The sequence below is a fragment of the Pituophis catenifer genome, unplaced genomic scaffold (assembly GCF_029215685.1).
Source record: "Pituophis catenifer annectens isolate HBS135680 unplaced genomic scaffold, rPitCat1.0.hap2 SCAF_1, whole genome shotgun sequence".
In the NCBI taxonomy this organism is placed as follows: domain Eukaryota; kingdom Metazoa; phylum Chordata; class Lepidosauria; order Squamata; family Colubridae; genus Pituophis; species Pituophis catenifer.
This window is the reverse complement of record NW_027256881.1, coordinates 277,351,346-277,378,477: the sequence shown is the minus strand read 5'-3', so window position 1 is coordinate 277,378,477 and position 27,132 is coordinate 277,351,346. Positions and strand designations below refer to the sequence as shown.

Below are 27,132 nucleotides of genomic sequence, written 5' to 3'. Positions count from 1 at the left end.
ATTTGATGGATCCTGCAGTTTAATTCAAGGAATGGAAATGGAACCCAACCTGAAAACAAACCTGAAAACCAGTTCAAGAAAGTACTATTTCAGAGAAGCAGAGCTAAACCCAATTCAAAAATATCTTAAATGTATTGAATTCAAATGGATTTCTTAACAGATAGTTATAAACTACAAAGAATCTGTTTTCCTTTGATTTGAGGAATAAAGAGTTTTCTGGGAGTGCTAGTTCTCTCCCTTTGTTAATAACAACAATAAACTAACTAAAATATAGGCACATTTAGATCTCTATTAAAAATGTAAGTTTCAAATTTCATAAATGCAATTGTTTTTTAGTCAGCTATCTAGTAATACAGATGATTACCCTCTACTATTTTTCTAATGAAATTCCAAGAAGAGAAATTTGATCATAGTTAGATCTTTTTTTTTTTTACAATGGAACATTAAAAATGAGAACTTTTTATTTATAGTAATTGCTAATTATATTTATCAATTCTTTACTCCTCTTGAATATAGGGTTTGGCATACAGCATGGAGTTATCACTGAAGAAAGGACATGGAGCAGTAATTTCCATCAAGTAACTTTTTCTATGTTCCAGGAAACCTACTAAGCCTCCAGAGCAGCAAGTAGGCATCTAAAGTGCTGTAGTAGAGTGGGGAGAAGAAACTATTGAAAATGATTACAGACTCTCCTAAGAAGAAGATCAACTCTAATCCTTACTAAAGTGGTTGTTACTATTATTCAAACAGTCCCTATTACTGGTCCTGCAAAGGGCACTGAAGACCTGGGTCTTCCGCCAAACCTTTGACAAAAGTAATAGATGCCCCTTTCTTGCCTTTCATTCTCCTCCTGAACAAAATTTATTTTCTTTGTCATTGTTGTTCTTTTGTTTTATGTGGATTTTTTGAGTTTTTTGTATTGTTTATTTTGAAATAAATAAAGGAACTAGGACTTTGGAATCCTAGTTGATGATCACTTAAACATCAGCCAGCAGTATGTGGCAGCAGCCAAAAAAGTTAGTACAATCTTGGTTGCATAAACAGAGACAAAAAATCAAAATCATGTAATGTATTAGTACCGCTGTATAAATCCTTAGTAAGACCACACCTGAAATACTGCATACAGTTTTGGTCACTACATTACAAAAAGAGATGTTGAGACTTTGGAAAAAGTGCAAAGAAGAGCAACTAAGATGATTAAAGGCCTGGAAACAAAAACATATCAAGAATGGTATGGCCAGTCTAGAGAAAAGAAGGACTGGGGGTGACATGATAGCAATATTCCAGTATTTGAGGGGCTGCCACAAAGAAGAGAGGGTCAACTTATTATTTAAACAACTAAATTTTGTTTTCAATAAAGATGTATTGCAGTAGAAAGACTCTTCATTTGAATGCATTTTGAACTCTAGCAAACATACCAAATGCTTCTGTTCAATAATACTAAAAAGAATATTGAAGATTATCCTAAATGCTATTGATAATACAGATAGTTATCAGTCAAAATATTCAGAGGCATAATACATCTTATCCTCAGATGGTATGAACAAATAATGAAAGTTTCCAGAGTTTATCCAAAATACCAAAATTAGAACAGCAGACTGCACACACTTTTACTTTTATGAGATATTTCCATAAGGCAGTTAATTATACTTAATCACTCCTAACCAAAAGCCATATATAAACTACTGGGACATAATCTATAAATTTTGCAGGACATTTAAACTTTGTGACTTAGACAGGACATTTACAATGTTACGATATCCCTTTCATTCTCTTGCAATAGCTCCTGAAAGCCAATGGAAGAGTACTTGTATATTGCACACTGGAGAAAGATAAAAAAAGGGTAACAGATTCACGTGTACAAACAACATTTGAAAAAGGCATATCAAATAAAGAGTTCAAGGAGGTATACTTCTTTAACTTGGGCCCAAAATGAAAAAAGAATGTTGCGTTCTTTTACAATGACGTTTATTGTACATGTGATGAGCTTCCAGTCAATAACAAAATGGGATGAGTTCAGTGGTGAAATCTAAACTGGTTTGCCACCGGTTCGCTGGCCATGCATGCGCGCTACGCACCAAGTGCTGTGTTGTGGTGGATTTCAATTTTTTTTTACTACCGGTTCTGTGGGCATGTCGTGGCTTGGGGGCGTGGCATGGGAAAGATACTGTAAAATCTCCATTCTCACCCCACTCCAGGGGAAGGTTACTGCAAAATCCCCATTTCCTCCCGATCAGCTGGGACTTGGGAGGCAGAGAATAGATGGGCCAGTCAGAATTTTTATTACCGGTTCTCCGAACTACTCAAAATTTCCACTCCCGGTTCTCCAGAACTGGTCAGAACCTGCTGAAACCCACCTCTGGTGCTGGTCGCAGGAAGAAATAAAACAAACAGCACTTCCGATTTACGGAAATGTTGAGTCTTCCGGATATACCTGGTAGGGTCCTATAGACGTCTAAGGCGTGCCATTGGACCTCCTGCGGGTGTCTCAGATGTGGGCAGAAGTCTGGGAGAACCAATTCCTGCTCACGATGGTAGAGGGAATTGATCTTGGGCAGGAATGATGGGTCCAGGCATAGGACCACACGGTTGGGGTAGAAAACACAGAGGTCCTCCCGAACTGATAGGGCGGCCAGCTCAGATATACAGCGGGCCGAGGTGATTGTGACCAAAAAGGCTGCCTTCAAGGTGAGGAGTCGTAAGCTGATGGCTCCTAACAGCTCGAAGGGAGGCTGCATAAGGACCTGAAGAACCAGAGTCAGGTCCCAGGTTGGGTACCGGTGGATGACCGGAGGCCTCAGGTTCACCGCTCCCCTCAGAAACCCCCGAATCTTAGCGTCATGCGACAGTGGAAGATCGTTCTTAGTCGACAGGACCATTGACAAGGCCGCCACCTGTCGACGGAGCGTGTTTGGGGCAAGAGGCCATCTTGAAGAAAATCAGGTACTTCAGAGACAGATGCAGAGGTAGGGTCCACATGGACTCAGAAGCACCAGGTACAGAATGAGGACAAGGTGGCGTTATAGATGCGGTATGTGGACGGGCGCCTTGACGCCTGAATGGTAGAGACTGCCTTTCTTGAGACGTTGTCCTGTCTCAGAAATATCCTCTCAAGTGCCAGGCAGTCAACTGCAGCCATTGAGGCTCTGGGTGCAGTATGACCCCCTGCTTGAGAGAGATCCTGTTGTCTGGAATGCGCCATGGAGGGGCGACTGACAGATTCAGAAGGTCCGCGTACCAGGCCCGGCACGGCCAGTGAGGGGTGATCAGTAGGACGTCTGCCTTCTCAGCCAGGATCTTGCGGATGAGCCTCGGGATAAGAGGTATTGGGTTAAACGCGTAGAGCAATCCCGGAGGCCAGGGGATGGCGAGCACGTCGATTCCCTATGCTTGAGGGCAAGGATACCAAGTAAAGAAACGAGGAAGCTGGGCACTGTCCCATCGTGCGAAGAGGTCGAGGACAAGAGGGCTGAAGCGTTGGGACAGCTCGCGGAAAATGTCTGAAGACGCCACTCCGAGTGGTTGAGTTGCGTCCTGCTCAACCAATCCGCAGTGACATTCGTCGTTCCGGAGATATGCTGTGCCCTGAGAGAGAGAAGGTGAGTCCCCGCCCAGGTCAGCAAGTGAGTCACCTCATTCATCAATGGTCTTGAGCGTGTGCCCCCTTCGCGGTTCACATGCATCATTGTAGTCACATTGTCTGTCCAGACGAGCATATGTTGACCCTCCACTGAAGATTGGAATTGGAGGAGGGCAAGGCGAACCCCACGGAGCTCCAGCCAGTTGATGTCGTTCTGGCAATCCACCAGAGACCAATGGCCTTGTGCGACCTGGGAATGCATGTGGGCGCCCCATCCCGCCAGACTGGCATCGGTCATCACTGTGAGATGATGTGGCTCCTGGAAGAAGCAGCCTTTCGTCAGGGCTGATGAAGTCCACCAGCGAAGAGACCGGCGAACTCCTGCCAGTAGTGGGACCCGAGCGTTGGAGTTGCTGCGGCGGGAGCATTGGTATGGAAGCATGAACCATTGGAGTCGTCGACCATGAAGGCGTGCCCACAGGACAATGGAGATGCATGATATCATCTTCCCGAGCAGGTGAGACAGGAGCAGGAGAGGAACGGACTGGGGCGAGAGGATTTCAAAGATCAATGACCGTATGCTGAGGCAACATTCCGGAGACAGAAAGACTTGCCCTTTGACCGAATCTATAATCGTGCCCAGGTGTAGAATCCGGATAGTGGGTCGCAAGTGGCTTTTTGGCAGGTTTAAGGAAAAACTGTTGCCGTAGGCAGTGGCACACCGTGGCCAGGTCCCGTGTGGCTTGAGACTATGTGGACGATAGGATGAGAACATCGTCCAAATAGCAAAGGACCCTGATGGTAATCTGTCGAAGATGTGCAGCCGCAGTTGACAGGATTTTTGTAAATGTCCTGGGGGCGGATGACAGGCCAAAGGGCATCGAGCGGTATTGGAAATGGCGATTGTTGTAAGAGAAGCGGAGGAATCAACGTTGTGATGGTTGAATTGGGATGTGAAGGTAGGCATCCTTGAGGTCTACAGAAGTCATCCAATCCCCTTCTTGAATGCACCCCAAAATGGATTTCAGAGATTGCATTTTGAACTGATGGTAAAGTACAAATCTGTTCAATTCCTTGAGGTCCAAAATTCCTCTGCAGCCGCCGGAATGTTTTGGAACAAGGAAAAAGATTGAATAGAAAACGGTCCCATGGTGTTCTGTGGGAACCGGCTCTATGGCACAAATGTCGAGAAGATGTTGTATTTCCACCTCCATCAGTCGACGTTTGGTCGGGTTAGATGACACTGAGCACTGGACGAACCTGGTGTGAGGGCAGGAGCAGAGCTCCAAGGTCAAACCTAGCTGTAACGTCTGTAAAACCCAGGCGTCCGTCGTTGTGGATTCCCACTGGACAGTGAAGTGTTGGAGGCGACTGCCAATGGGAAAGTGATGGAGGGAGTCACTTGCCCCTCTGGAAGGCACGGGTCCCCGTACCTCTGAAGGGCTGCTTGACTGGGGTCGAGCGTCTGTCGCAATCTCTGAAGGAGGATCTATCTTATGGACGGTCAAATCCCAGAGAGTACTGTCTTGCAGCGAAGGACCTACTGGGTCCTGGATCAACTTGAAAGGGCGGCCTCTGGCTATATGAGGGAAATTTGCGATCGGTCTGCCTGTATGAGGAGGGCATGACCTTACGCTTGTCTTTGTCCTCTATCAGAATCGGATCCAAAGCCTCCCCAAAGAGGTGTTACCCTTTGTAGGGAGCCGATGCGAGACGCCACTTTGACTTCGTATCTGCTCTCCAGTGCCTCAGCCAAAGCAGACGCCTGGATGTCACCGTCAAGACCAAGGCACGAGACGCGAATTTGGCGGCATTAAGAGAAGTGTCAGCAAAAGTGTCCGTCACCGCCACAACCTTATTGATGTCTTGGTGGACTCTTGTGTCCTCCGGTGGCAAATGCTCTTGGAGTTGGCGCAGCCAAACGAGAGTCGCCCGATTAAAAAATGACGCTGAGGTAGCTGCTCTGACCGCCCAAGCCGCAGCGTTGTGTGTCTTGCGGAATGTAAGTTCTGCCTTCCGATCCTCCGTCCAGAGGCCGTCAGCGATGTCGTGAGACAGGAGAGAGGAGGACGAAGTCAAGTTAGTCACAGGAGTGTCCACAGCAGGTAAGGACAGTAAGTCCTGGAGGCATGGAGCCGAACAATATAATTTCCGGTCAAGCCCTGTAGGTGCCAGCAAGGATGACGGCAGGGTCCAAGAACGTTGGACAACTTCCGTGAAAAGTTGAGGGCACGGAATGTAGGTTTGTTCGGTCTTGGGAAGATTAAACAGAGCATCGTGTGGTTGAGATGCCGTTGGCGGATAAGAAAGACCGTCGTAGGTGGCCAAATGAGTGGTCGATTTTGCCTTGTGTAACAAAGACTTAAATAGAGATGGCCGGAAGAGGCCGGTAAAGGCTGGCCTATCCGGAAGGAGATCCTCATCGTTGGAGAATTCCATGTCCCTGTGGGCCTCATCCTCCAGGAAGGAGTCATCAGCATGGGCATAGTCCAGCTGAGAGAAATAGTGGTCTGCCGGACCATCATAGTGGAAGACCTGAGGAGGTGGAGGAGGAGGCGGAGGCAGGGGAGGAGGAGGAGGAGGATCAGCAATTGGCACGGGCCTGTACGACATTGGTTGGTAAGCACTAGCAGCCAATGTTTTAGATATAGTCTGAGAAATGAGTCTCTCAATGTCGGAAGGTAACATTGCATGCGACGGTCCCACAGGGAGGAGCCCCGCAGCTGTGGGGGTATAGGTTGCCTCCGGAAGAGGGTGCTTAGCAGGAGGTCGGGGATGAGACAAATCCACAGGAACCGCCATGCCATGCAAGGGGACAGTGGAAGGAATCGCCATGTCCGCCATTGGGGAAGAAATGATCACAGGGGTGTGACCCTGGAACTCAGATGGTAGGATCCCCGAGTGGGGAATGGAAGGCACAGTAGAGTGGACAGCTGGAGCATCTGTGTGTGAGGCTGACTTATGTGCCTTTTGCTGTGCCAAGTCAAATTGCCGCTCTAGCGCCTTATGGCGTTTGCCGGCATCTTTGGTAGCTGCTGATGAGCTGTTACTGTTCCCCCTGACGGAGGTTTAGCGACGGCAGTCCCGTGCTTGACCCGCTTCTTCGCCTTTTTCTTTGCAGGGCCTGGAGAAGCCTCAGGGGACCCATGGCTGTGTTCCAGGTTGAAGGAGAGCTCGCAGTCAGCCATGCTGAGCAGCGCTGAAGAAGATACAAGGAAAAAAAGGTAAGCGGTTGTTTTGTATTTATTATATTTTGTTTTGTTTTTCGTTTTTTTGTGGTAGGTTGCGCTAAGGTAGCAACCCTACCCCTTCCAGCACAGGTCTGTTGTGATCCTGTGCTAATATGAAAAGAGACCTCTCAGGTAGTCCCAGTGATTAAGGTCCACAGGGAAATGTGGGCTGATTGCCACAGACGGTCTATTAGGGGCAGATTTGGAAAATGTCTTGCTATAACCTCTGGAGGGCGCTAGAGCGGCTTGCTCACTCTGCGCAGCCGCAAAACTGGCCCTCAATGATTGTTGGCAACGCTTCTGCTCAGCCACAGCTTCTGTGCTGGCAGTGAATGTCACTGTTCGGTCCCCGTCTCCACACACACACACACACACACACACACACACACACACACAGCCAGCCGAGGGTTAAAAGAAGCACTTGGCATGCACAGAGTTTGTTATCAGAAACTTGGCAGCAATACGAGCACCGACTGCTAAGTGCTTTTACTTCAATAAACGGGAGTATCCCTTCACCATATAAACAGAAATACACACAGTTTGCAAATAGTCCAGTTCAAAACAAGTAACTTCGGCAGATTTAGGCGTTGTTCAAAGTGACTAGCCAGAGTTAGTTTTTGTCCGTCACAGAGTCCTAAATGGCCACCACACTCTCTTATATAGTCTCTGGGGTGTGGTCCAGTGACTCAGCCTAATCCCTGGCACGCCTCCTCAACTGCTGCAACCGTTTATCACACCTTCGTTGGCGTGGATCCAGGAACGACAGATCGCCTCCATCGCTATCATCGGAGACACCTGGCTCCTGGCTAATCTCCTCTTCCTCGGCCGGCACCTGAGGCAGTGCCAGAGAGGAGGGGCCTGGAAAGGGAGGCCTGGCCGACTTCTCTCCTTCATGTTCGGAGCCTTCTCCCTCCGATAAGATAGGTTCGGAGGACGGAGCCACAACAGTCACAAGCCTCAACGCACAGCCGCAGCATTGTTGGGAGGCAGAGAAACAACAGGGGAGTTCACTGAGCAGCCGCGGTGTTGTTGCCAGGCAGATTACCACAGGGAGCTTACTGTGCATGCGCAGGGTTGTTGCCGGGCAGAAAATCACCGGGAAGGGCAAATTGCGCCTCACTGTAATGGCGGCCCCACGAGCGATTCAAATGGCGCGAACACAAGCAATCTCTGTTCAGCGCCAATCCGGCAAGCCCTCAGGCAATATTAGATGCGCAGCTACTCAAAAGTGGCCCCAGTGCATTGGAGAAGCCAAAAGGGAAGAGTGTGCCCCTGAGAGCAGGGCAGGGACTCTATAAGCGGCAAATGGGCTCCGAGGAAGGAGTGTACAGCTGAGAGCAGGGCAGGGACTCCGTAGCCGCCCCGATGCCAGCCGATGGAAGGAGACCTCAGTGAGAAGGTGCCCTAGACAGGGCAGAGCTTCTGTCAGTCAATATGGAGAAATAGGGGTAGCCAGTCTGGGAGGCCAGAAAGGACTTACCCTTCAGGTAGCGGTGAGGGGGAGAAGGGAGGAGAATCACCCCTTGTCCCAATACAGTCAAGAGATTCAAAGTCAAAGTCAAAGTCCAAAAATGTCAAGAAATGAGAATCCAAAGCGAATATATTCAATAGTCTAGACACCAGAGATTAGAAAACAAGTCTAACTGAGTGAATAAAAACTGAGGTTCAGACAAGCAAAGGGGGCGTGCCTGAAGAAATTTAAAGATACATACACTCAGTGCTGACTGCTAGACTGTTGAAGAACCCTCGCTTTGGATTCTCCAAGCAGCGCGCTGGAGAAAGCAGGATTTCATGCTTTCTAGCTATTTTAAATCGCGCAGCACAGCTGATCTTCGGAAATACCAATCTAGAGGAACCGGTAGCTTTTTTTTACTACTGGTTCACCTGAACCGGTAGTTTTTATTACTACTGGCCCACCCGAATTGGTGCGAACTGGTAGCATTTCACCACTGGATAATTGTACACCATTTTAGATTCAAAGGCAAAAAGGGGCTTCAGACTGCATAGAAATATGTATCTGCTACTTCTAAAACCAATTTGTATGTCATCTGCGCATATTAAAAATATAATTTTGTTTTTATATCCTACTGTATATCTTTTACATTTGTTCTGAAGAATTTTATTGCGTAAGTGACAAGATTAAAAAATAATTCATTATGCTTAGCCAATCATGACAAACAACTTCAATCCTTTGGAAAACTAAACTTCTTAGATCAGGGTCTCAAATTTAAGTACTCCGAACAGTCTTTGATAAATGTCTTCATTAAGTCTTGCTTGGGGATTACTTTTAATTTTGAAAAGGTATTTCCCCATCTCCCAAAAATACAAATATGTAAATTTTAGGAAGTACATACAAATCAAAGTTTAAATGGAGTCTTCCTAGTAAACTGGAAGATTGTATACAATAGAAAAATAACAAAATGCTGTGTATTACTCACCTGAACCTCTGATAGACTTATCTACTCAACCAATAAAAGCATGAAAAAAATCAGAGAAATGCCTATACATAATAACAATAATCATTTTCTCCATTTCTAATTCTTAGTTCAAAATAAAAATATTTGATACTTTACAACTACAATAAAGAGGTACAATATTTTTTCTCAATGTTCTTTATTACTGAAATGGTTGACAAAAACATTTATCTCTTAACCTATTATACAAAGAGATAACTATAAGTCAATGATACGTACCTGACCAATGCCCTGTAGTACTTCCTGATCTATCAGTACATGTTTCACTCACTGGCTGAAAAACAGTCTCCCAGCCTCCAGTTGCGTAGCGCCAATTCTGAGATTCCAAAATCAGTGTCCTTTCAGTGCCATATGCTATCATGAAGCAATAGACCACGTGATGAAGTTGACAACCATAACCACATCCTTTGTTGATATTGCATATTAGTTTCTTGGCTTTGCTACAATCCTTGGGATTCTATGAACAATAAAGGGAATGTGAAAATGAGCGTTGGTACCTACCTGATACGCTCCTTCTCTGGCGGGTGGGCACGGCAGTCAGGATGGGAGGCGACACGGGTGAGAGCTGTTTAGGACCGAGTCTGCAGAGGAAACGAAGCCCCGCCTCCCTGCTCCAGGAGTCAGTTTTGAGACGAGGAATCCAATGCAGACTGGCGTGTCTAGAGGAAACAAATGAAGAAAGAGATAAGTGCATCCCACCCCCCCTCGAGAAATTCACCAGGAAGGGGACGGCCCCTTATGACGACGCTCTTCGTCCTTCGAGGGCTTGGAGGACGACGAGGAGTGAATCCCTGATGGTCTAGGGGTGACCTGCTTCTTGGCTCTCTTAGAATATTGGGTCCCAGAGCAACCTTCCTCAGGGTCGGGATCCCGGGCTCGTTTCTCTCTACTCTTTTTTGAGCGGGAAACGGCGCTAGAAATGGCGTCCGCCATCTTGGAACTCTCCCGAACGGGCGGCAAAATTTAAACTGAGGGGAGGCAAGTAAACTCACTGCGCTGTTCAGACTAGAGCCCACCGCTGCCAATTCGGGTCTCCGAAGCGAAAGAAAACGCCGGTAGAACCTCCAAATGGAGGGAGCGGCTGTCTCTCAGCGGCGGCAAGAGGGAGAGCTGAGAAGGGGCGCGGAATGTCCTTCGCGCCTTCCGGCTGCAGAGCAGAGCCCGAGTCGCAGCCCAAGTGAGCAATCGCCGCAAGCGGTGAAGAGCGGGAGAACGAGCTCGTCTTCGCTAAGGGGCTTGTCAGCCGACAGCCCCACCGACTAGCGGTCTTCAGCGGAGTCCTAAAACGTTCACGCTGGAAATAGCCTGTAGAGAACCGGGTCTGAAGAGGAAAGGATGACAGACACGCCTGTCCTACTCCACCGAGTCGAAAAAACTGACTCCTGGAGCAGGGAGGCGGGGCTTCGTTTCCTCTGCAGACTCGGTCCTAAACAGCTCTCACCCGTGTCGCCTCCCATCCTGACTGCCGTGACCACCCTGACAGGAGAAAATATATGTACAAGGACTTTTTTCAAAATAAATATGAGCAAAAATGAACACATACCATATATCTGCCTGAAAAATGCCACACTCTAATCTGTTAGATCAGCGGTTCTCAACCTGGGGGGCGCGACCCCTTTGGGGGTCGAACGGCCATTTCACAGGGGTCGCCAAAGCCTTCTCTCGCCCCCCCCACGCCTTCACTCACCCTCACCATCTGCCTCTGTTGGATCGCCAGTCGCCGGTCGCTTACCCCGCCCACTCCCAATCTATTGCTGCCTCCTGAGTCCCAGCTGATGGCTAAAGGGAAAAAAACTGTTTAAATTCTTGCCATGGGGCTTCAAAGGGCCACCCTACAGGTGATCAGTGTTAAAAGAAAACAAATGAGAAGACTGGTGCCTGCAAAAATAGAAAAAAACAGCCTCTTTCAGCTTCAGCATAGGTTAATTAGCATGATTAGATCGGCCTCCGACTCTCAGCTGTTTTGCGCAGGCTCTTTTGCAAGCTCTTGTTTTTTTTCCCCAAGCTAAAAGGAAACTGAAAGTAAAGCAGGCTCTGCTCCAACGTGACAAAATGAGGCACAGAGAGAGATTTCTTTTTCTTTTTCTTTCTCTTTCTCCTCACCAAAAAAGGTAGGTGCAAACAATGGGAAATTTAGGGCAAAAGAGGAGAGTTCAAGATTTTAAAACACAAAAGAAAAAAAGCTCTATTTAACTAGTGAATTGTAATAATTGAGATACTATTAATTGTATATTGTGTTGAAAGCAGAAATGGTTAAGTTGTGGTTTGGAGGAATATATGGGGGAAATTATTTGGTTTATTATTATTGGTAAATATAATTAATTGATCTGTAAGAAATTGGATTGCATGGAAATAATTGGAATATTCATGTTCATATTGATTGATATACAAAAAAGATAGTTATATAACTATTTGATTTATATTAAAATGTTGAATTTGTATTAAACAACTGTTATTACATAATTACATAATTAACCAATGTGAGGATGGATATAAAAATAGATGACAATGGGAAGGGGTATAATATAGAATAGAAGGGAAAAATTGAATTTGATTAAGATTAGAGATGAGGATGAAGGGTAATTTTGGTTTTTTAAAAAAATAGATGAGGAATAAATATGGCAAAAATAAAATATAGAAATTGTAAATTTAATTGAAATGACTAAACACTGGTTAAATTTGTGAACCGGCCAAATACTCTGTTCAAAGAAAATACATTGTATGTTTGTATGTGTGTTTCTAATTATTGCTATTTATTCACATTTGTTCTCTTTTATTCTTTAAAGTTTAACAATTCATTCTTTATCTTAATATCTTTACATTTGTTTGGGGTTGGCTTTCTTCCCTTTCATCTTTTTTATTGTACAGCAATCTTTCTCCTCAAACCTACCACCTCTCTCTTTTCTTTCCTTCTTACTTTCTCTTCCCCCCCTCTTCTTCTCCTTTCTACTTCCTCTTCCTTTCTCCTTCTCCTCCTCTCTTCTTCCCTCTCTTACCCTCACTCCTACTCTAATTTCCCTTCCCTTCCTTCATCCCTCTCTATTGCTGTATCCTTTTATGCATATGGACTACTCAGAGGGCTGAAAAAGTTATTTTTGACTGGTCCTCGCACTTTTGACCAGTCCTCAAATTTACGACTGTCCTCACATTTTACATTTTTGCCCTATCTTGTCACCATGGTGAAGAGAAGCAGTTGTGAAATGAGTGACACGGTTGTTAAGAATGCTACAATGGGCATGATGACCAGTCATAAATGCGAAAACCGGTCAAAAGTGCAAGGACCTGTCAGAAATCACTTTTTTCAGTCCTCTGGGTAGTCCTTTTGTGCACATGGACTACTCAGAGGGCTGAAAAAGTTATTTTTGACTGGTCCTCGCACTTTTGACCAGTCCTCGAATTTACGACTGTCCTCACATTTTACGTTTTTTGCCCTATCTTATCACCATGGTGAAGAGAAGCGGTTGTGAAATGAGTGACATGGTTGTTAAGAATGCTGCACGGGCATAAATGTGAGGATGGTCATAAGTGTGAGGACCAGTCAAAAGTGCGAGGACCTGTCAGAAATGACTTTTTTCAGCCCTCTGAGTAGTTCCTATACACATAGCCATGGCCACCCGGTCACATGACCAGCTAGCCACGCCCACCAGTCACATGACCTCCAAGCCACCACCACAAAATAAGCCACGCCCACAGAACCGATAGTAAAAAAAATTTAGAACCCACCCCTGGTTGGGGATCACCACAACATGAGGAACTGTATTAATGGGTCACGGCATTAGGAAGGTTGAGAACCACTGCGTTAGATTGTTTTAAATGCTATTTATTTTCCCTCTGTATTTATTGCCCTGTTACGTGATAAGGTAATAAAGAAAAAAAAGTGAGTCACTCGGGGGTTTTTTTTTATATACAGAAATACTTATTAATGATGGGGGCACATGGTAATTGAAGATACTGAATATGCTGTTGGAAGCAGGACTTGATGTTACCCTAACATGGTCGATGGAATTAACAATCTAGTTGAAAGACATTACAGAAGATACTATATGGAATACAAATTTAAAGTCACTTGAGGGTTTTATTTATATATGGAAATATCTCTTAGTGATACAGGCAGAAGAATAAAGATATTAAATATATTATGTATGGTAGACCTGTAGGAAAGTGGGTGAAACAAAATTGATATGGTACAAGGTGATAGGTAACGTTACTGATTGCTTAGTTTAGGAAAAGGGATGTTATGTTTAGATATTAATATATTTAAAAGATTTGAATTAAGAGATATATGTATGGGGGTGGAGGAAATGGGTAGATTATGAGTAGAATAAATGCCAAATTAGGATCTATTATATAGTTTTATAGCCGAATGCTGTTTTGAGATGTATAGTATACCGGGGACATAATAATAATGTTAGAAAGAAATGTTTAGCACATAGGGGGTGGTGTAAAAGGGTGGTAAAGTATTATATAATGTGATATTAATTTGGATTTCATCTTGCAGAAGCCATGGGGGGAGGGGAGGGGGGGTTGGGGGGGGAAAGGGGGAAAAATTTGTATTTGAAAAACTTTTTCAATAAAAAAGAAAAAAAAGTGCTTTAGAACTTATTTTGTCCCTGCACTGAGGTTGTCTAAAAGACCCAGTTATGTTTAATTTATACAAGACACAGATGGCAATGCCATTTTGCCCTTAGAATAAATACAGATATTAATAATGTTACCTTTAAAACTTCTTATTATTCCAATTTCTTTTTAAAATATCATTTCACAGGAACCTTGACATCTGTTATGTACTTGCTTTAGGATATTTTATTCATTTATTATTATTTATTATATTTATATTTTCCTTAAATATGAAGGTATTTAGGATAATCTTTATCTGTGTTCACCTCCAATTCTTATGATGTATTTATGAATTATTACAAAACAAAAACTGGAAATATGAAGATGCTTGGAGTAAAATGCTTAATTACCAATTAAATTATCTGAATTCATCTAAAACGTAAGTCCTTCCTGAATTGTTTTGAGATTTACAGAAAAATGTGAAAAAGGTTATTTCACCTGGGATAGTCACTATGAAAATCTAAGACAAATACCAGCACTATTTCATAAACATTCAGATGAATGCTAAATACTCAGAAATAATTAAATGAAGCTTTCCTTGGTACTAGGAATTCCAGAATATTCCCAAGAAATGAATAATTTTCATGATGTAATCAAATATGGAATATCTAATAATAGTGCTTGAAGTGCTTTAGATACAATTAAAAAAAGTAGAAACATGAAACAAATCCCTCTTTGCAAACCTTTAAAGCAAATTCACTTTTTCCTAGAATCAGTCTTCTGCTGCGGCCATGCAATTCATAAAAAAGTTTGGCTGCTTTAGGGTAACACAGGTAGATGCTACCTCCAAAAAACCATATTCCTGAAACTGAATCCAAAGCACTGCACAACCCTACTTGATGAAATAATAAACTCTTTGTCAATGAAGAATAAGTAAGATCTTGTTCTCTTCTATAGAATCTGATATTTGGTTAAAGGATACTCATTTTTTTGGTTTCCAATCATGTTTATTCATTCATAAACAATTTTGTATACACAAATTTCCAGAGTTGCTTCAGAACTTTGTAAAATGACATATTTTTAGATTAAGTAATAATAGAATAAAGGCTTGAGGAATCAGACTAATATACTGATTTTTATTACCTAAAGGACTGGAATTGCAAAAAAAATGAGTATCCTTTAACCAAATATCAGATTCTATCCAATACAGAACTGGGCTTCTGGTCACACAATGGGACATCTCCTTTCTCTTCCCTAGTTCCATTTATACCCTGACACTTCTCTGAAGAGTCCCCTGAACTTTTGAGCAGATTGGACGCAGGAGGACGTAGGAACAGGGAAATTCATTCCACCAACAAAGTATATTATTTTATTTACCGAATGGGATTCTTCTTTCTAAATACTTAAGTTTTGAATATTATTTGCAGTATATTATTATATTTTCCTATACAGGTAGTCCTTGACTTATAACAATTCATTTAGTGACCATTTGAAGTTACGACACTGAAAAAAGTGACTTATGACTGCTTTCCACAGTTATGACCTTTGCAGCATCCGCATGATCATGTGATCAAAATTCAGATGCTTGGCAACTGTTTCATACTTATGACCATTTCAATGTCTCAGGGTCATGTGATCACATCTCAATGGGGAAGCCAAGTTAACTTAACAACCGTGTTACTAATTTAACAACTGCAGTGATTCATGTAACAACTGTGGCAAGAAAAGTTGTAAAAAGGGGTAGAATTCACTTAACAAATTTCTCACTTAGCAACATAAATTTTGGGCTCAATTGTGGTCATACATCGAGGACTACCTGTATAGACTTTCCCCAGAATTGTTACCTGCAGATAAGTTATTCTCCTCTGCACTAGCTCTGTCAAATCTTTGGCTTCTTTTTCTCGCCAAGCACCTGCTCCATCAGTTTGACTGAGGTAAAACAGATCTGTCATTATTGACCTGTTAAAAAAAGAGACTCAAAATCAACCTTTGAGATCATCAAAAAAATAGATAACAAAGTAAGTATTTCTTGCCAAACTATCCAAAAACTGTATCTTAACACAAGAATAAAAATATTTACCACTTTATTGCTATGTCACAGTTACATTTAAGAGGCAATATTACAATGGATGGGAATTCCTTTATCTAATATACAATCACATTCCCACATTATTTACGGTAATTTTTCTTCCTAACCATTCCAAAGAATATTCATAATGAATGAATTCTTGATGGCAGATTGGTGAAATGAGTCACTAGCAACAATACAAAATATGCACATTTCACATATTCAAAGTAATCAGAAACATGTAAAGTAAGCAAAATAATAGGAAGATGGTAAAATAATGTCTATATTGTGTATGTACTCAGGTTCTTACATAAGGTTATCTTTAGTTTTAATTAATTCATGTTCTAGGACAGGGCTCCCCAACTCCCAGGCTGCAGACTAGTACTGATCCCTGGCCTGCTAGGAACTAGGCCACGAAAGCAGTGGGCGAGTGAGCGAAGTTTCATTTGTGCATGCATGGGATCTAGAATGCACATGAAACCATCTGTCATGCCCCTGTCAGAGTCTGAATCCGAAGGGGAAGAGGAACGGCTGACAGAGAGTGAGAGAGTGGATCACTCTCTCTGTGGAAAAAACTGGGGAAGAGCAAAGTCAGGCTGGGAAGAGAAGGGGAGAGGTAGAACAAGGGAGAGGGGGTTCAGATGAAGACCAAGGCCCACCCCCTCCTCATCCTAGGCAGTGCAGAGAGGAACGGAGACGAGAGGAACATGGGTTGTGTGGCTTACGAGGGAGGAAAGGGACCCGATCCTCTTTACAAGGCACAGGTACTGATGGAGTTTAAAAGTAGAGGCAAATGGGAGGGGCGTTTGTCAGGAACAAACACTGAGTTTATCTGGTGTTTCTTGGAATCCTCCCAACTGGTTTGATTTATTGCCGTGCTACTTTACTTGTGGAATTCCTTATTTTGCTTGCTCTGCCAAATTAATTACTTTGTCTTGCCTTTGGATTTTTTGTTAGAAGTTTTCTGCTTACAACGTTTAGGACCGAAGTATTGCCAGCCAAAGACTATTACAGGTTGATGGAAGAGCTCTCTCCAGGCAGGAGAGTTGAAAGGGACATTGGGGGCCACAGTTGGTGATAATAAAGGGACTCTTATCGGTTCTCTGGCTGTGTTGCCTTTGTGTCATGCCCTGGGTCATCACACCAACCCTCCACCCAACGAGAAGGAGCATATCAGGTAAGACCAACGCCCTACCATATACAAATTTTAGATTCAATTTATATGCAGATAAAACTTTAGTGGTTAAATGGAATCAGAAATCTGGGAATTTGAATTTGTTTGAAAAAGCACAGTTGAATAAACCAGTCACATGCGCAGCTAGCGAACCAGTAGTAAACCGGTTCAGATTTCACCACTGATACAATTTGTTTTCAAAACCACTGCATTCTATATGCTACATTCTGTTAAAATACAAGTTTTTTCATATAATAGTTATAATATAATAGTTTCACAGTTCATTTCATATTTTCTAATTAATTGATCTATGAAATTTATGTCATAATTTCAATTCCATGGAAGTCAAGGGTCCAGGATTTTGGATAGATTCTGCAAATTAGATCATTGGAGATACTTTGGTTGAAAAAAAATTGCCTTATGACACACTATTTTGCCAAGTTAAAGATTACAGACATAAGAATTTTAGTAGGATATAGATAGACAGATGGTAACTCCAAAAAGAACTTTTGTTTGTATGGGCACTATTTATTGATGCTTACCATATTAAAAATTAAAATTTCTGCCTTCATTGCTATATCATTTCTCACAATTCTTTGATATGATTTTAATATTGTAATATTTTTTAACATAGGCTGGCAAATAATTTTGATTTTGTAGACCATTCAGAGGGTGCTAGGACTTTAAGAAACACTGGTTTATAATGTTACTCTATTTAAGCAAGTTTGAAACTGTTACTGCAACAAATATTTAATAATAGCTACTACTACCTTTCATGATCACCCAAGTCAGATAGAAGTTCATCAGTATGTTTATGCAATTCATTTCCTTCCAAGTTTTTTAATTTCTTCAGTTCACTCTGGAGAAAAAACCAAAACTCCTTGACTCCATTTTCAATCCTTCTTCTTAGAATTTCATGGTCTTTTCCAAAGCTCACTAATAAAATAAAGTGAACAGTAATTAACATTAATTCTCTAAACAGGACGCACGTTGTGAAATTTAAGTATTCATCTAAATATTTTAAAAAATGATCTCCTATACAAACCATCTCCTGTTTGTTGTTTGTAATTTTCCATCTGTTCTTTGGCTTTTATTAGCTGTTCTTCTAAAGCATGTACTCTTCCTGCAGCAGGGCCCTGATCAATAGAACCATCTGGTATCCTATAGCAAAAGTAAAAGTGTGTGAAAGAATTAAATGGACACATGCGACTGCATTATTGATAGTTCTGTATGTTAAAAGCTGCAAGAATTAGTACTGCAATTAGGAAATCACCCAATCAATTTTTAAAAGCATAGCCCAATAATAAATTGCAATATGGTAATCACATTGTCATAGGAGTGAGCAATTTGTAAATATTATATCGCAGCCTAAATAAAGCTTTTTTTTGTCCAACACCACATCTAGAGACTTTGATCTCACTATAAATGGATAAGAAAAGAGAATTATTAGTGTTGTTTTAAGCACAATAAAATATGAGGAAAGCATACAACCGCCACTCCTGTTTATAATTGTACGCAGGATGAATATCACATACTGAACAATTTAGTTCAATACAAAAGAATGTCATCCATCCACATTTTGATACAAGTTTTCAAGTTTGCACTATCCAGATATACACATATCACAAGTAACCTCTGTATTGGACAAACTTTCTGTAGATGGTTATGTGCTATCAACTCTGTAGTCCCAAATGCTTCAATTCATTCAATTCTGATTTACATACATTCATAAACTAGAACTTAAGAGATATATTTGGCTTTATTATTCTTATTTGGAATTTAATAAGGAAAACCTTCCAGATACTATGAATTAGGAGCTGGAAACTACATTGAGTAGCTGAAACACTCAGTCAAGTACAAATAGAATCCCAGACTTCCGGTGGCACCGCAGACACCGTGGACGCTCTTTTCTTGAGCGCCAGCCCCGCGATCTCGTAAAGCCGCTAGAACAGCGCAAATCAGCTGTCTAGCGGCTTGAAAACTTTCTCCCCGGGAAAAGGGAAGAGAGCAGACGGGCGTAGGTAGAGCTCCCCAAGGAGCCCCAGGAACAATTCTGGGGCTCGAAGGGTGAGAGCTCCCTGGAAGTCCGACAGAGCTCCGGATCCGGGACGTTTCTGCTTCAAGCAGAAGAAGACGCCGCGACCACCCCTGCAAACAACGCTTGGAATAAACATCATTCGGAAGCAGGCTGAGCAAACTCAGGAGAGATTAGATCTGCAAGTACTGAACTTTAACTCCAAATGTGTATTACTTCCTTCTGACTTATTAAGGGGAGAAAGTGAAACCAAGATGGCGATTCAGCTTTAATGGGGCGTGAAAGCGAAAGTTAAAAAGGAAAGTTTCTTTTAGTGTTGGCAGCCCCTGTTCAAAATTAGAGATTTGTGTTTTTTTTTTTTAAAAAGGAGAAGATCAAAGATTACAGCAGTGATTTTTAAAAAAAGGATTGATATTATTTAAAGACTGATTTCTGGATTTGGTGTATCTATTGTTCTGGCAGCTGATTAAATTTAAATTGGAAACCAAAAATGGCTTCAAAACAAATTAAGGCTATTGTCTCCAAAAGTGCGGGGACTTCACCAGCTCAAACGTCCAGATTGCAATCTCTCTCTGTTCCAACAGAACCAACAATATTAACATTTGAAATGTTGCAGGAAGCCCTCAAAACAGAAAAAAAAAATTGCTTCAATGTTTCAGGAGCAAACTCAAGAAGTTGCTGAAGAAATAGCTCAGGTCAAAGAGACTATTCAAAAACAAAACCAAGAAATTAGAGAAGATATTATTATGGCAGTACGAGGATTGGCAGGAAGCAATAGATGAAAAAGTGGAAGAAATTAAGCAGTCTAATGAGAACTTGGAAAATAAAATGGGGGAGGTCCAGGACAAGATGGAAAGAACAGAGGCAGATGTGATAATGATACAATATAGAGACATGGAATTTGCTCTGAGAATAAGAGGCCTCAAGGAAAATAAACAAGAGAATTTGAGAGAGATCTTTTCAGAAGCATTTGCACAGATAATGGAAGATCAAAAAGCAAATTTTGAATGGCAAATTGACAAAATTTATCGTGTCAATTCATGGGTGGCCAGACAGAAACATCTACCAAGAGACATTGTAATCTATTTTACAACAAGGAGATTACGCAATGAAATCCTACAAGTCACTTTTAAAAATAAACTTCAAGTGCAGGGGCAGGAGGTTTTAACACTGAAAGAAATTCCCCCCAAAATGTTGAGAGCCAGAAAGGATTATGCCTTTCTGGTGGAAGAACAGAGATACCGTCAGACACAGTATAGATGGGAACTTCCAGCTGGTCTAGTGGTGAATTATTCAGGAGAAAGATACCGTCTCAACTCAGTGTGGAAGGCAAGAGATTTCTATACCAATGTATTAAAGGCTGGATGCCCTCAGCCCCAGGAAGCTAGAAGGAAGACGGAAATAGAGGGGCAAGAAAGGGGGAGAAAGAAGAATTGTTGGCACAGGCCCAAAAGGGTGATTTGATTATTCAAGAAGAATTAATACAATTTTCACCTACTGTTCAAGCTTTGGAGATAGAAGAACCTAAGGATCAAAGACAGACTCGATTGGCAGCTAAGCGTCAAGAAGAATTAAGAGTACAGCAACTTCAAATGATTCGAGATACTACAAAAACAGAACCAGTGGGAGGAGCAAGGCCAAAAAGTAAAATGCATGGAGATTTCCAGCAGATGCTCCAAGTGCTTCAGGGGGCCAAGAATGGCAACTAGATTTTTGACCTGGAATGTTAATGGCCTAAATTCACCACAAAAGAGGAGAAAAATATTTCATTATTTGAAACAGTTTAAAAATAATGTAATTTGTTTACAAGAGACTCATATTAGAAGTAAAGATCAAAAATACTTAATAAATGCAAGGTTAGGTATACATTTTGTTGCATCTGCTCCTGAGAAGAAGAATGGTATAGCTATATACCTAAAAAAAGACTTAATTGCCAAATTAATTGAAGCAGATGATCAAGGAAGATTTATAGCAATTGAACTTTTAATAAAAGGAGAAAAAATACTTTTAATTGGAGTCTACGCACCAAACCAACAACAGGAAAAATTTTATAAGCTTTTACATTCCAAGTTATTACAATAGGACTATAAATCATGTATTTTATTGGGTGATTGGAATGGAGTTTTGGACATTAAAAAAGATAAGAAGGGGCTCTTGCAGAACATTTCAACGTGTGCCAGATTGCCAAAATCGTTTTTTGAAATGATGGAGGATATGGAACTGAGAGATATCCGGTGAGAGAGAAACCCCGAAGAAAAAGACTTTACCTTTTTTTCTGATAGACATCAATCTTTCTCAAGGATTGATTTTATATTAATTACAAATGATTTCTTTTCCAGAGAGAAGAAGATGAAGATTTGTCCAAGAGTTTTAACGGATCATAGTCCAGTCTGGATGGAATTAGAGTATGGAAGGGGATCTAAGAGGTCTTGGAGGTTAAATGAAAATCTGTTTAGATATGAGGAAAATGTAAAAGAATGTAAAAAATTTATGAAAGAATTTTTTATTATAAATATGCATAAGGGTACATCTATGAAAATGGTTTGGGATGCAAGCAAAGCATATATGAGAGGCATTTTGATATATTTGAATAATAAATATAGATGCAAACAGGAAAAAAAGGAAGGATTTAGAAGAGGAAATCAGAAAAAAAGAACAAGCTTTGATATTGAATCCAGCAGATAAGAAAATAAAAGAGGCAATTAATTTATTGCGAGGGCAATTTAATATGTTAATGGCAGATCAGGTCGCAACTAATTTGCAATATGCTAAACATAATATTTTTTGTAATGCTAATAAACCAGGGAGGTGGTTAGCATATTTGTTAAGGAAAAAACAAGAGTCACAGTGATTATGCTGGTGATAAAATTCAAGGTACAGATATAGATAGATATCTACAGAAAGAGAATATCCCTACAATTACAAAAGAGCAAAGGGAGGGTTTAAATCAACCAATAACCACTGAGGAGATTATGTTTGCAATTAAGCAGTTGAAAGTGGGTAAAGCTCCTGGGACGGATGGCTTGACAGCTGCTTATTATAAACATTTGCAGTTAGAAATGGTGGGACCACTTAAAAAATTATTTACTAATATACAATCTGGAGGAGATGTACCCCCATCTTGGAGGACAGTTTATATTACTTTGATTCCAAAGGAGGAGCAAGACCACACCCAGCCAAAAAATTATAGGCCCATATCACTCTTAAATACAAATTACAAGATTTTTGCTAAAATATTAGCAAATAGGTTAATGACAGGTTAATGCAACAAATGATTCATAATGATCAAACTGGTTTTATAAATGGTAGACAAATGAAGAGTAATGTAAGGCAAGTTGTTAACCTATTGGAGTATTTGGGGAAGAACAACCAAATCCCTGCGGTGCTGATATTTCTTTGTCGTGGAGGACACGGCGCATATAATATTCGAATGTAGTCTCTATCAAGAAGTAAGAAAACAATATCTGTCCCCAATTATAAATAAATTTCCCCACTGGAATATAAGCCAAAAATTAGCATTTCTGTTGAGGGCTGACTCTCCTCCCCTGGTAAGAGCGATCACTCGATACCTTAAAAGAATGACGGCAATACGAGCCAGTTATATCAAAAAAAAAAATTATCAATTGTAAGGAAGATGAGCTCAGTTAGAGAGGAGCTATCCTATTTGGGTTATCTAGTCTTGGCAACTTAGCTATTGAAATTTGATATTGTAAAATTTTAATGTCATCTATCATATATTTTTAGATTGCTATTTTTGTAACTATTTTTGTAACTGTTTTATCTTTTTCCCTTTTTCTTTTCTGTTTTGTTTGAAAAGGCCTTCGGGCAATTCAATAAACTATACTGATATTTCTTGATGCAGAGAAAGCATTTGATCTATTGAATTTTTATTGAAAATAATAGAAAAGATGCAGTTTGGGGAACATTTCATAAAATCTATTAAGGCAATATATCAGAAACAAACAGCGCAAGTAATAATTAATGGTAGTTTAACAGATACTTTTAATATAGAAGAAGGAACAAGACAAGGATGCCCTTTGTCTCCATTATTGTTTATTTTGACTTTAGAATTTTTGTTAAGTAAGATACGTGGGTCAGACAAAATAAGTGGAATTAAGATTAGGCAGTATAATTATAGATTACGAGCATTCGCAGACTACTTGGTTGTTACTTTAACCCATCCATTACAGTCGGTTGTAGCTCTAATGGATATAATTAATCAATATGGACAAGTATCTGGATTTAAAATAAATGCAGGGAAAACGAAGATAATAACTAAAAATATGACTATAAATCAAAAAGAAGAATTAGAAAGACTAACAGGATTTGAAATTGTAAAAAAAGTTAAGTATTTAGGGGTCTATATTATGACATCAAATGCGAAATTATTTAAGTATAATTATGATCTGTTGTGGCAAAAAATACAGAGAGAGATGGAAAACTGGAAAAAATTACAATTATCCTTGTTAGGAAGAATAGCAGCAGTAAAAATGAATGTTTTGCCTAAGTTTTTGTTTCTTTTTCAAATGATACCAATACTTAAAAAAGATGAGAATTTGAAGATATGGCAGAAGGGTATTAATAATTTTGTTTGGGCAGGGAAGAGACCGAGAATAAAACAAAAAATAATGCAAGATACACGTGAAAGAGGAGGTCTCAAAATGCCTAACTTAAGACTTTATTATGAGGCAGCTGTTCTATCAATGAGTGATTGGATGAATTTAATAGAAGAAAGAATATTGAATATTGAGGGATATGATTTGGTTTACGGGTGGCATGCTTATTTATTATATGATAAGAAAGTGGACAAGAACTTTTAAAAGTCATATATTAAGGAATGCTCTATTGCGTGTCTGGAAAAAATACAAGTATAAACTAAACGAGAAGTTACCATTGTGGACAATACCCAGACATGCGATAGAGAATATAAGTGTAGAGCAAAGGCAGGATGTGATTACATATAAAGAGCTTCTTAACAAGGAAAGAAAATTATTGTAATGATTGTTAAAAAATTTTAAATAAAAAAAAAAAGTACAAATAGAATCCCAAAGTAATAAAACTTCATCTGGATTAAGGAAAAGGTTTATCTCTTCACATCCTTACATGATGTAATTTTCAGATTCTTTTTCTTGCCAATGAATACAGGCTTTTACAACTAATTTCACAATGAGTTGCAGATGATCATTCTCTTGGCAATTGACCAGGGGTGGGTTTCAAAACCCGTTTGCTACCCGTTTGCTTGTGGGCACGTGCGCGCTTGTGGGCACGTGCGCGCTTGTGCGCACGCAGAAGCTTCTGCACATGCACTGAAGCGTCCAGGTGGGGGGGGAGATCCTCCCGCCACCACTACCAGTTTGCCCGAACTGGGGAGAACCGGTAGCAATCCACCACTGTGATTTACAGTTGAAAAGGAAGTCGTATTAACAGAATGGACGTTGTCCTACCTGAACATCTCTTTTATGCTCGCTGCGACGACAATCCTACTCATGGGTTCTCCTCTTCTGATTGGTTCCACTGAGTGCTCATTATTTTTTCTCTGCAGTCCTAGTCCCACCCACTCTGCCTCAGACTGTCAGTCTTTTTCACGAAGTATCTCAAATAAGCGAAGACCAAACAAGTTGAGGAACAACACCTCCAAACTCCAACAAGACTGCAGAGGGAAGAAAGGAAAAACCCCCGACCATGGCAGGGGATGGCTGACCGACGGGCAAGCCGGACTGTCGTCGCAGTGAGCATAAAAGGGACGTTTAGGTAGGACAATGTCCATTTTCCTGACTCGCTGCTCCGACAATCCTACTCATGGGACATGCCCAAGCTTACAACTCCTAGGAGGGAACCGGAGCCATCCCCTGATCATGTGGGGAAATTACAGGTTGCAAAACAGGTCTGCCGAAAGAAGCATCGGCAGAAGCAAAAACATCCAAACGATAATGTCGAACAAAGGAGGAAAGGGAGGACTAAGTTGCCGCCCGACAGATGTCGTCTATGGAGGCCTGAGTAGCCCAGGCCGCCGAAGTGGCAGCGCTCCATGTTGAATGTGGTAAGATCCCACCCGGGATGGTAGCCCCCTGCACCTCATAAGCTTTGGAAATACAGGCTTTAAGCCAGCGCCCTACAGTAGCAGAGGAGACCTTCTGTCCCATTGAGGAAGGTAAGAAGGACACCAGCAAGGCTTCCATTTTCCGAAACAGCATGGCCTTGTATTGAAAATGGCGCTCGTCGTAAGCGAACCATAGAAAGCGCCTGTGAAGCGGGTGTATCGGCACATGAAGGTAGGCTTCCTTGATGTCGATGGATTGCATGAGATCCCCGCGCCGGATGCAACCAAGAATGGAATGGAGTGAATCCATCTTGAAATGGCGATACAAGATGTGAAGATTTAGCTGTTTCGGGTTAAGAACTCCCCTCCAGCCCTCCGAGCCCTTGGGGACCAGAAACAAATTTGAATAGAATCCGGTTCTAATCTGATCGTGCGGAACCGGCTCGATGGCTTCTATGTCCAACAAGTGTTGGATTTCGAGATCCATGAGATTTCTCTTCTGAGGAGAGTCCGACAAGGGGCACTGAATGAAACCGTTTGGGGGGAGGGAAGTGAATTCCAGTGTAAGGCCGTTCGTGACAGTGCGGAGAATCCAGGTGTTCATGGACGAGTTGTCCCACTGGTGGTAAAACGCCTGGAGCCTGCCGCCAATAGAAGGAGGGGATGACGAGTCACTTGCCGCGGTGGAAGGAATGAAATCCAGTACCTTGGAAAGGTCGTTTGAAACTGGACTGACGCCTGCCTCGTTCATGGAAGGTAGAACGGTTGGACGACGAGTATTGTCCCTGGCCAGAAGATCGCTGGAAGGACCCACTGGGTCCTGGGTCTGCCCGAAAGGGCAGCCGGGTGTAAGGTGAGTATCTGCAATCTGGTCGCCTATATGATGTGGAGAGCACCTTTCTTTTACCCTGTCCTTCCACCAATACTGGGTCCAAAGCCGCCCCAAAGAGGGACGACCCTTTATAAGGAGCCGCGGTAAGCCTCCATTTTGACTTCATGTTGGCCCGCCAATGACGAAGCCACAAGAGACGACAGGAAACAACAGTGGAGGCAAGTGCCCTGGATGCAAACTTAGCAGCATCCAACAAGGCATTGGCGGAGTATTCAGCTGCTGCTATCAGCTTAGTCACATCCTGATGGATTCGGGCCTCTTCTGGAAGCAATCCGTCCCGAAGCTGGCAAAGCCAGATTAGTGATGCCCTGTTAAAAAACGAGGCAGAAGTCGCTGCACGGATGGCCCAGGCAGCCACCTGATACGTTTTTCTAAAGGACAGCTTTGCACGTTTATCTTCCATCTTAAGACCATCTCCTACATCATCGGCGAGAACAGAAAAAGAAATGAGACCTGAGACAGGCTCATCTACAGAAGGCACTGCAACAAAGTGTCTAATTCTGGAGCAGCACAATACATTCTTTTGTCATGTCCGGTTGGTCCAGAAAGAGACCCAGGGCGGTCCCATGGTCATTGAATCACCTGAGAAAACAAATCCGGACAAGGTACAAAGTCAATCTCAGGCTGAGGTAACTTGACTAATGACTCATTAGGGTTGGACTGATCCTGTGACAATGAAGCCGGATCAAGAACTTTGCCCATGTTGGTAGCCACCTTCACCTTGTGCAAGAGTGATTTAAATAGGGCAGGTCAGAAAAGCCCTGGAAATGCCAGTTTTTCTGACACAGTCTCATCATCGTCAGAAAGTTCAAAGTCCTCGAGAAAATCCTCCTCTTGAACTGAATCCTCCAAGCGGTAGTACGACTGACTTGAAGAGGATGACTGAACCCTGGGTGCAACAGGGGGTGCACTAGACGTACCCACTGTAGCGTTCACGAGGGCCTGTTGTTGCAGCCCTGCCTGGAAAATACTGGCCAAGGCCTGGGACAGAATTGATTGAAGGTCTAGGGCCTGATCTGAATTAAGCTCCCCCCCCATCTCATAAGCCCCCCACAGCAGGAGGGAGAATGGTCTCCGGAGCC

The 27,132-nt window shown here is 41.9% G+C and overlaps 1 protein-coding gene across 1 annotated transcript in view; it reads right to left on the bottom strand.

Moving 5' to 3' along the window:
• Nucleotides 1-27,132, bottom strand: part of FUT8 (fucosyltransferase 8) — a 66,685-nt gene that overhangs the window by 26,938 nt on the left and 12,615 nt on the right. Inside the window, exons 2-5 of the mRNA XM_070931249.1 lie at nt 18,129-18,244; nt 17,854-18,019; nt 15,686-15,800; nt 9,504-9,741 (exon numbers count right to left, since the gene is read on the bottom strand). Of these exons, the coding sequence (XP_070787350.1) occupies nt 9,504-9,741; nt 15,686-15,800; nt 17,854-18,019; nt 18,129-18,244 (635 nt within the window). The remainder of the gene's footprint in view (nt 1-9,503; nt 9,742-15,685; nt 15,801-17,853; nt 18,020-18,128; nt 18,245-27,132) is intronic.